Source organism: Eurytemora carolleeae, unplaced genomic scaffold, assembly GCF_000591075.1.
Source record: "Eurytemora carolleeae unplaced genomic scaffold, Eaff_2.0 scaffold253, whole genome shotgun sequence".
Lineage (NCBI taxonomy): Eukaryota > Metazoa > Arthropoda > Copepoda > Calanoida > Temoridae > Eurytemora > Eurytemora carolleeae.
Window position 1 is genome coordinate 127,549 of NW_019396190.1, and position 10,849 is coordinate 138,397.

At 34.4% G+C, this 10,849-nt stretch overlaps 1 protein-coding gene across 2 annotated transcripts in view; it reads left to right on the top strand.

The window, feature by feature from the left end:
- The window catches only part of LOC111697692 (condensin-2 complex subunit H2), a 35,836-nt gene extending 26,291 nt beyond the window's left edge, over positions 1-9,545 (top strand). The window contains exons 15-24 of one of the 2 annotated variants that reach the window (XM_023467782.1): positions 251-299; positions 876-987; positions 1,808-1,916; positions 2,824-2,908; positions 3,519-3,604; positions 4,676-4,740; positions 5,752-5,835; positions 6,317-6,426; positions 6,718-6,819; positions 9,401-9,545. In XM_023467782.1, the coding sequence (XP_023323550.1) occupies positions 251-299; positions 876-987; positions 1,808-1,916; positions 2,824-2,908; positions 3,519-3,604; positions 4,676-4,740; positions 5,752-5,835; positions 6,317-6,426; positions 6,718-6,819; positions 9,401-9,441 (843 nt within the window). In that variant the 3' untranslated portion in view covers positions 9,442-9,545. The remainder of the gene's footprint in view (positions 1-250; positions 300-875; positions 988-1,807; positions 1,917-2,823; positions 2,909-3,518; positions 3,605-4,675; positions 4,741-5,751; positions 5,836-6,316; positions 6,427-6,717; positions 6,820-9,400) is intronic. The other variant, XM_023467783.1, reaches the window with a different exon arrangement.
- The last annotated feature ends 1,304 nt before the right edge of the window (positions 9,546-10,849 follow it).

Here is a 10,849-nt window from a genome sequence, read left to right on the forward strand (position 1 = left end):
AAGGCAGCCCCCCCCCCCCTACATCAAATGTGCCAACTCCACCATCCCCTTTATTATTTGAGGGTTATGGTTAGGTTTAGACAATTTCTGGGTCGAGCGCTTCGGCTACGGGAGCCGGGCGCTGGGGCCACATATCAACTTGCAGCTGTTAAACCATGTACCATGATAAGTGTAGTATAGCGGATGGTGCATAGGTCGAAAGATACACCATCTTGATGTCATCTATATTTATTAATGATTTAAATTTCAGGAGAAAGAAAACATGGTTCCCTCTGTTGCTGAATTCCTTCAATTCGAAGGTTATACATTTTCTAGTCAATAATTGAGTTCTGGTTAGATTGAATTTTCTAGTCAAAAATTGAGTTCTGGTTAGATTGAATTTTCTAGTCAATAATTGAGTTCTGGTTAGATTGAATTTTCGTATTAGTGGATTTGCGGCATTTTTATTAGAATTTGTAATTTTAAAGTTTATTGATTAAATGAAAGGTTGTCATTTGTTTAAATGACCCATTTGATTTGATTGATAAAATTGACACCCTGGATCTGGACGTTACAACCAAAAGTCGGCTCTGGTATAAAATGACGTCATTCAAACTTAATTTCTCAAATTATAGTAAACAATCTTATATGCATTTATGTTTGGGTGTCAGTTGTATTTGAATTGTTTATTTTGTAAATGGACATAAATATGTTTGAAATATGTTTTTTATGCTTGAGACAAAGATATAGATTTGATTTGATTTGATTATTTTGATTTGATTTGATTTGATTTGATTTGATTTGATTTGATTTGATTTGATTTGATTTGATTTGATTTGATTTGATTTGATTTGATTTGATTTGATTTGATTTAATTTGATTTGATTTGATTTTAGGTGTTGTAAAAAGCAAACATGCTGAGATCAATGATTATATATTAGCTGAGGAGGAGAGAAGAAAAAAATTTATTAAATCCAAGATGAAAAGAGGAAGAACAGTAGCGGACAGGTAATATTTTCTATCCTTAGTTTATACAGAACTAAAGGGACTGTACGCGTAATGTACAACGGTACTCTTGAACCCTTTCTTTGGTCAATAATGAGGAAGATATTGTTATTTTTATAGGTTTGAAGGGGTTTAATTCTGATAATTCTTAACTGTGTTCCTGCTGTAGATATGCGCAAGTCACTTTTAACCCACAATTGAAAAGAATGACTTATCAGTTTGCCAAATAAGAAACATAGATATTTAATCTTTACTTCATCAGATAAAGCTTTTAAGGGTACCGTTGTAAATTGAATGAACCCTTCTTTGCATGGAGGGTCACTTGAAATTGTGGACACAGTCCCTTCAAACATTTAAAATGTTTTTCTATTGTACTTAGATAATCTTTTGATTGCATTCAAAGTGAATACTAAGACTGGTCCAATTTTTATGAAAAATTAGATCTCTTAACTAAAATAATTCCAGTTAAAGCCTAAAGGGACTGTAAGCCTAATTTCAAGTTACCCATCTATGCAAAGATTTAAATGCCTGATTTACAACGGTACGCTTAAAAGCTTTATTTGCTTCTTATAAGCAATAAATGTGCAAGTCACTTGAAGAGAACCCGCAAATAAAAATAAACAATTTAAAGAAACAAAAATATGGATATCTAATTCATACTTGATCAGACAAAGCTTTAAAGAGCACCGTTGTATTGTCATCTTGCATTGAGAAGGGTCACGTGAAATTAAGCTTATACTGGTCACAACATTTTAGAATTTACCTTCCAAACGCCATTATTATATTGATGCAGTTATTTTAAGGATGACAAATATTGATTTAGGGGACTTGAAGGTGTTGTAGGAGAAGAGAATGCTGAAGAACCTAGAGAAGATGGTTTGGATGATGAGGTTCAAGATGATGACGTGCCAGATGAATATGATGAAGATCAGGTAATTGAGAGGTTTGTTGTTGTTGCTGATATTTTGTTTGCTACTATTTTTGCTGTTATTTTTGCTGCTATTGTTGTTGCTGATGTTTCTAATGCTGGTTCTGTTTTGTAGCTGCTGCTATTGTTGTTTTAGCTGCTGCTGCTGCTGCTGTTGTTATTGCTGCTATTGCTATTGCTGCTATTGTTGTTTTTATTGTTATTGCCATTGTTCTTGCTGTTGTTGTTTCTATTGTTGTAGCTTATGCTTTTGCTATTGTTGTTGCTCTAGTTGCTATGTTTTTTCTATTGTTGTTGCTAATTTTGTTGCTATTTCATTTTGTTGCAATTTTTGTTGCTTTTTTTGTTGCTATTTTTGTTGCAATTTTTGTTGCAATTTTTGTTGCTATTGTTCTTGCTATTGTTGTTGCTATTGTGGTCATTGATCCATAGTAGTGTAGAACATGGACGTTGATTGTAAAGTTCTTCTTAATTGAATTGGGCAAGGTTTGAGCTTTAGAAATATTTATTACAACTGTCTCATGAACCCGCCTAAAATAAGACGAGTTCTCAAGTTTAACATCATGAAGTTTTACTCTGCTGTGGCTGGTCACACTAATGCCATCAATTATCAGACTCCTGGATAGTAATGAGGCAGGAAACTTCGCCAAAAAAACTGCATCTTAATTCTTTTTCTGTAAATCAGGGCTGAGCACCCAGGAGCCCAAAAAGAGTTAAATCTCTGATATAAATTAAGATGTTTGTAATTTTCAATTGTTGCCTTGCAACTGATACATCTCAAAATGTACTTTTAAAGAAAAAGTCTAGTTGAAACTTTTAACTCCTAAGCGACATTGTATAAACAAAAGAGGACAAAAGAAAAAGATTGCATTGTTTTTTTAAAAAGCTGTCAAAATAAATTTGAATTTTAGGATTTTCTTCCTTTGCCTGAGTTTGAATTTCCAGAAAATCCACACATGGGAGGAACTGTAGGTCCAGCCCTAGACCTAGGTACAGGTAAACTTATTATATAGATACAAGTACAGTACTGATAATATTCTACCATTCATTTCGTTGATTTCGCTTATTTTATTGGTTTCATTTATTTCGGTAAACTTTTTAAATTACTTATATCTTTTTTATGATTTCGAATTAGTACATTCGTTATTTAAAAGCAGTTCTTTTTCCATGCCTATTTTTATTAGCAATTACCATTATAATTGTCTTTGTCTTCGTCATTGTAATTATCATGGTTAATACAATGTCAATGTCAATGTCAATGTCAATGTCAATGCCAATGCCAATGCCAATGCCAATGCCAATGCCAATGCCAATGCCAATGCCAATGCCAATGCCAATGCCAATGCCTATGCCAAGGTCAAGGTCAAGGTCATGGTCAATGGGCATGGGCATGGGCATGGGCATGGGCATGGGCATGGCCATGGTCATGGGCATGGGCATGGGAAGGGTCATGGGCATGGGAAGGGTCGGGTCATTGTCATTGTCATTGTCATTGTCGTTGTCGTTGGCATTGTCACTGTCATCGTTTTTGTTCTAATCATTATTATTCTTGTTCTTATGACTAATGGCTTTTGGCTATGGTTATTATTTTGTATTTTAAATTTAGAGAGTCAATCTTCAAGTCAAGGGAAGAAAGAAAGTTACGAAGATCTGGTTATAAGAATAGTTGCGGAGATTGTACATAAATCCCAGGTAGGTGGGATGTAGAATGTAGATGCACTCAATTGACATAAAAGAGATTGTACAGTGTGCACTGTACAGTACAAAGCTGCAAGTTTTAGAAATGCCCTTGATTTCGATAGCTTGATCTGAATATCCATTGTGGACACACCTGGTTTCTGCTTCATCCGCTCTTTTTCCCTGTTCTTGGAATCCTACTGGAATATAACCAATTAGAGTTCTCTCATTTAATGGCGCGGAAAATTTCAAAATTCCCGGCTTCTGTTTACACCATTTTGATTGGTTGAATTTTAGAAACTCTCCAGGATACAAACTAAAGATTAAATTAATCTTGAGGAAGTTAAGCATTGATGTCGATATCCACAATTCTAAAGTTTTCAGATCATGTCATATCAAGTGACCCTCGTTTTAAAGCGTGGCACGTCTAACTCACAACATTAGCCTCTTAATCTCTGAATGAGTGACAAGAATGAAGATAACGTCGGTTTTTTATCTAGAAAAGTGTTAAATTCTTACAAATACTTTCTTTGCAGTAAAAATTTGCAAGTAACTTTCAGAGAGAAATAAATGAAAGTAATTAATTTCTACCAAGACCAGACAAAAGTTTGAATGGTTCTGTTGTGAATTGGACTTGAAATTACGTTTACAGACCTTTTAAGTAAGACAGATATAGTTTTGAACATTGTTTCCTTTAATACCATGAAAAACACACATAATGTTCCTTTGATTTGGTTAGAAGATATTTTTTAGTTGAGTTCGAACCTATGGAAGAGGATCGAAAAAAATAGAAAATAAAAACAATTTAAAAATTTTGTTTATAGTTGTCAAGTCATGTTGTTCAGTGATTTGAAATTAGGATAAAGGGACTGTTTGCGTAAATGAATTTGGGAACTATCGAAAAATTACTAATTTTGGTATTATTTCTGTCCATGTAGTGAAGTGTCAAAAAGTTCAATTAGTTAAAAACTGAATCTTCGAAGAAAGGTTCCTAATGCAGAGACATCAATGATGAACGAAGAAAAAATGGATTCATAATTAAATTTTTGTCTTTCCACAACTTGTAAGTAATGTTAATTTAATTAGGCGGGGGTATCGAGCACGGAGATGATGAAAAAAGTTATTACTTGGCACGACATGATCTCTCCTCGGTAAGTTTTATAATATCATGATCAGGGTGTACTCTCACTACTTTCTAACATGTAGATTGTAGGCAGGTGGTTAAAGTAAAAAAAATACTTCTAGAAGAAGAAGAAGGTTGGTTCTATTGGGTTTCTATATTCTACAGTGTAATAAAAAAATTCTTCTAAACATGCCCTCAATACAATTACATGTGTATCTAAAAATCCGCCTAAGGCCTCGGATTACGGTACATTTTTCAATTTTCGATATTTAAAAAATTGTGTGAGTTAAACCGGGTTATTTCTTTTCTAAAGGACGTTTTACAACTAATATGTATGCTATTCTGGGTTAAGCAAGTGGAATTTCCAAAATCCGCCTAAGGCCTCGGATTACGGTACATTTTTCAATTTTCGATATTTAAAAAATTGTGTGAGTTAAACCGGGTTATTTCTTTTCTAAAGGACGTTTCAAAACCAATACGTATGCTATTCTGGGTGAAGCAAGTGGAATTTTCGAAATCGACCTCCCTTAGTCTACGTGGTGTCAAGATAACTTAATTTAATATAGAACTGGGATGTATATGTATTGCAGTAACCCGTCCATAGGCTGATGAGGAAGGATTCTTCTAAGGCCTTCTACCGAAGTAGAACCTAACCATTTCAAAATTGTCTTTGATCTCCGATAGATGATAAATGACAAAAAGTGTATCAGAAAAAGATTAAATGTGAGCTTTTCAAATGTGGCCTGCCTACTTTGATCTTCAAAATCGATAGAGACATCCTACATTTAAACAATTTATTTAATAAATTGGAATCTTGACCGTTTTTCAATAGCTCTCAATATTTCATGGTTCAAAAATGGTAGACCACATTTTGGAATTCCCAAGACCAGAAGTAGGTAATTGTTTGAACTGGGATTCCACAAAATATTGTTCACATAATGCTGCGCGAAACAAAGACAATAAAGAAGTTGTCACTTACTTCCCTAGTATTGGAACACCCTTTAGAATATACAACCTACAAAGAAAATATTTTTTTTAGCTTGGAAAAAGTTGAGAAGATGGCAGCCTTTGATATTCATCTCTATGGGTCTAAAATATTAGAACAATTTCCATCAGAAAATAGGTAATAAAAAAATTATATGTCACATAAAGGGACTGGAATTTAAATTTAAGTGGCCTTCCATTTAAAAGAGGGGCATGTCCGAATCACAACAGTAACTTCTCCACTGTTTCTGAAGGAAAAAATGTGTAGGGCCTTTTGTAGAGAAACCACAGATGGAAATATTTAGTTGCAAAATAACTTGATTGAACACACTTTAAAGGATACTGTTGTGAATTGGACATTCCTCTCTATTAACGGATGGTCACTTGAAATTTGATATGACGCTAACAGTCATTTTTAATTAAAAAGAAAATTACCCTAAATTGTTTTAAATTAATTCTTGTTAGTATTACTAGTACTCACGGCTAATTTATTCAAAGGTTGCATCGTAGAAATTTGCATGGCCAACTACTTAAAGAGGAACCCCCCCCCCCCCGGTCCTCTTTTCTGTAAAATATATTCATACTTGATTGATTGATTGTTAAGTCTTGAATTTAATTAGGAAGACTACAATATCTTTCCGAGATGTAGTGCGCGGCAAATCACGTGAAGACACATGTCGTTATTTCCTATCGTCCCTTATGCTTGCAAACTGCAGTAATATAGAAATAGGTAATTATTTTTTAATCTTCTTGACAGAAACAATCTCAAGAACTGACAAGGGTCAACCCAGACCGAAATATATTTTCAATGAATGTGGAACTAATGACTACTTTTTTTACTCTACAGAGGTTTGGTCCATCACCATCACCAAATTATAACAAGTATTCACTACTCAACCTTTTAATCAAAGAAATGTTTTATTGAATCAAATTTGAAGACAAACTTTATCAAATGGTATTAATTCATATTTAGATATTTCATACAGAAAAATCCATGTTGTTTTTACTTTGTACCTTGTAGGTTCCGAGGGTGTAATGGATGACATGAAATTAAGATTTCTGTCCTCTAGGCGCCATCATGAGGACCTTGAAGGATTCCAGGCAGCTTCACAAGCCACACCAAGTAAATATTACAAGTGATTTGCCATGGCCTTGTACCTGACCTAATCTTGACCTTGATCTTGACCTAACCTTTCCAGTACACCACCATCAGATTCCAATAGGAATTTCCCAAAGGAGGTGTTGCATCTATGACATTTTTCAATATCTCAATAAATAATTTTCCAAATACCAAATGCCATGGTATTTCGGAAATTTCCAAGATTCCACAAATTCCTATTGGAATCTGATGGTGGTGTATTTTAAATATTTAAGAACAAATTCCAAATGCCTAGGTTTTTGAGAAATTCAACCAAATATCCAGTCATTTGAGAAATTTACAAAATCTTTAGAACATAACACCTTCAAATTCCTATAGGTATTTGGGAAACTTCGGGAATTTCCCAAATGCCTGGGTATCTGGGAAATTTCCAAATGCCTGGGTGTGGGAATTTTCGCTTTTTGCTTGGATATTTTGGATGGATGGAATCTTATGGTTTATTTGAAATTTCTGAGATATCCTAAATTCCTTTTAAAATCTGATGGTGGTGAATTTTAAATAGCTTAGAAAATTTTCCAAATGTCTGGGTATCTGGGAAATTTCCCTAATTCCTATTTTCTTCAAAAAGTATAATTGCTGTCGGGTCTTGACCTTAAACCTGACCTAACTCTGACCTTGAACCTGACCTAATTTTGAACCTTGTCTAACCTTGACCTTGTACATGACAAAACCTTGATCTTGAACCTAACCTAACCTTGATCTTGACCCTGACCTAACCTAGACCTTGAACCTGACCTAAAACCTGACTTGATCGTGACCATGAACCTGACCTAATCTTGAGCTTGAACCTGAACCAATCTTGACATTGAACCTGACCTAATCTTGACCTTGAACCTGACATAATCTTGGCCTTGAACCTAACCTAATCTTGATCTTGAACCTAACCTAATCTTGATCTTGAACCTAACTTGATCTGGAGCTTGAACCTGACCTAATCTTGACCTTGAACCTGACCTGATCTTGACCTTAAACCTGACCTAATCTTTACCTTGAACCTGACCTAATCTTGATCTTGAATCTAACCTAATCTTGATCTTGAGCCTGATCTGATCTGGAGCTTGAACCTGACCTAATCTTGACCTTGAACCTGACCTAATCTTGACCTGGAACCGGGCCTAATTTTGACCTTAAGCCTTATCAACTCTGGCCTTGAACCTGAACTAATTTTGAACCTGAACTAATTTTGAACCTGATCTTACCTTGACCTTGAACCTGACCAAACCTTGACCTTGAACCTAACCTAACCTAACCTTGAACCTGACCTAATCTAGAACCTGACCTGATCTTGATCTTGACCCTGACCTAACCTAGACATTGAAGCTGACCTAATTTTCATCTTGAACCTGACCTAACCTTGACCTTGTACCTGACCTCACCTTGATTTTGAACCTGACCAAACCTTGATTCTGAACCAGACCTAACCTTGAACCTGACCTATCCTTGAACCTGACCTATCCTTGAACCTTACCTAACCTTGAACCTAACCTAATCTTGAACCTAACCTAATCTTGAACCTGACCTATTCTTGAACCCAATTTAACCTTGACCTTGAAACTGACTAAACCTTGATCTTGAACCTAACCTAACCTTAAACCTGACCTATTCTTGACCCTCTTGAACCTGACCTAATCTTGACATTGAACCTGATCTTGATCTTGAACCTGACCTAATCTTGACCTTGAACCTGACCTAATCTTGACCTTGAACCTGACCTAATCTTGTTCTTGACCCTGACCTAATCTTGAACCCGACCTAATCTTGATCTTGACCCTAACCTGACCTAATCTTGATCTTGACCCTAACCTGACCTAATCTTGACCTTGAACATGACCTAATCTTGACCTTGAACATGACCTAATCTTGACCTTGAACATGACCTAACCTAACCTTGAACCTGACCTAGTCTTGATCTTGAAACTGACCTTATCTTGATCTTGAACCTGACCTGATCTTGAGTTTGAACCTGACCTAATCTTGACTTTGAACCTGACCTAATCTCTGATCTTGAACCTGACCTAGCCTTGATCTCGAACCTAAACTAATCTTGACCTTGAACCTGACCTAATCTTGACCTAGAACATGACTTAATCTTGACCTTCAACATGACCTAATCTTGACCTTCAACATGACCTAATCTTGACCTTGAACCTGACCTAATCTTGACCATGAACATGACCTAATCTTTACCTTGAACATGACCTAATTTTGACCTTGAACCTGACCTAATCTTGATCTTGAACCCGACCTAATCTTGACCTTGAACCTGACCTAGTCTAGACCTTGAACCTGACCTAATCTTGATCTTGAACCTGACCTAATCTTGATCTTGAACCTGACCTAATCTTGATCTTGAACCTGACCTAATCTAGACCTTGAACCTGACATAATCTAGACCTAGAACCTGACTTAATCTTGGCCTTGAACCTGACCTAATCTTGATATGAACCTGACCTAATCTTGTCCTTGACCCTGACCTAACCTAGTTCTTGAACCTGACCTAATCTTAACCTAACAACAATCTCTTTTTGACAATCCTGTCTTTCAGATGATTCTTTATCTAGCAGCAGCAAACGACCAAGATTATGAAACCAAGAAAAAGAATTATATAAATACTTAAAATCTGTCCTTATAACAAAAATGTTGGTAGTTACATTTTTAAAATTTAGAAATATACATTTAAATTTCTTGTATTTCATTCATCTATTGTTTTCTCAATGAATACATATATATTAGGTTATATCTTATATTAAAAACTATGTTAAAATGTGTTGAATACATGCAGAATGTGAAAGCCATACTGAGAGTGCAAAGAATATTAACGTTTAAAAAAACTCTATTTTGAAAACATTGTGTTGCAAGAATGTGATATCCAAACCATGCATCATATTAAAATCTTAGAAAGCCTTTTTAACTTCATTTAAAAACCCAATGTGAGAGTTTAATTTCAAATTTTTCCTAAATTTTCAGTTTCAGCTTTCATTAAAATGGAATCATTGAAGTACAATTTGTGGTTGATTCACAACGGTGCCCTTTTAAGATTATATCTCAACATTGAGCAGGGGTGTTTATTTTAAAGAATTTGTACAAAATTTGACGAGAAAAGGCGATTTTTTTTTTACACTTTTTCATTATTTTTACCTTAGAATAATTTATTTTCCCCAATTCAGGGATTAAAATCCTTAAAAACCATGAAAAAAAAACATTCTGGGGAAAACAATGATTTTCACAATAATATTATTTTCTATTATTTCTCTTCCTATCTTTATTGCAGAAATTACTATTGTACCTATTACTAGATATTATCTATATTCCTGAGGAAAACGAGAATATCTTCAATTATTTTGGCTCAAATCTAGCATTATATTTTCTTTACAAAAAGGGTAACTTGAAATTACGTCAATTGTCCCTTTAATAAAAGAAATTTATTTATATGTTGTATATATGAAAGGCGGCAAGTATTTTATTGCATTTGATTTGCTCCATGAGCTCCATAAATATATATATATACAGGGTGGCCAAAATGTACGGATTGTACGGATTTTTTATTTTGTAACTCTAAAATTGCACGGAATGTACGGATTGTACGGATTTTTTTTCAAATTGTACGGATTTTTATCCTGGAAATACACCTTTTTTTAATTTTCACTCATTTCAGCAAATTTTTCATGAAAATTTCAAAATAAAATCTCGTCAAAATGAAGTTAGTTTAACTTATTTTCTTCATTCTAAATAATATTAGATTGATAACCGTTTCAATTGACAATCAAAATTCATTCAAAATTTTCGAGATCCCAGAAGTGTTCATTTGAGAATATGTTCCAGAAGTGTTCATTTGAGAATATGTATATCTATCTGTCTATCTGTCTAGCTATCTGTCTCTAGCTATCTGTTTAGCTATCTGTCTAGCTTTCTGTCTAGCTATCTGTCTAGCCATCTGTATATCTATCTGCATGTCAGTTTATCTATCTTTTCATCTATCTGTTTATATATCCTA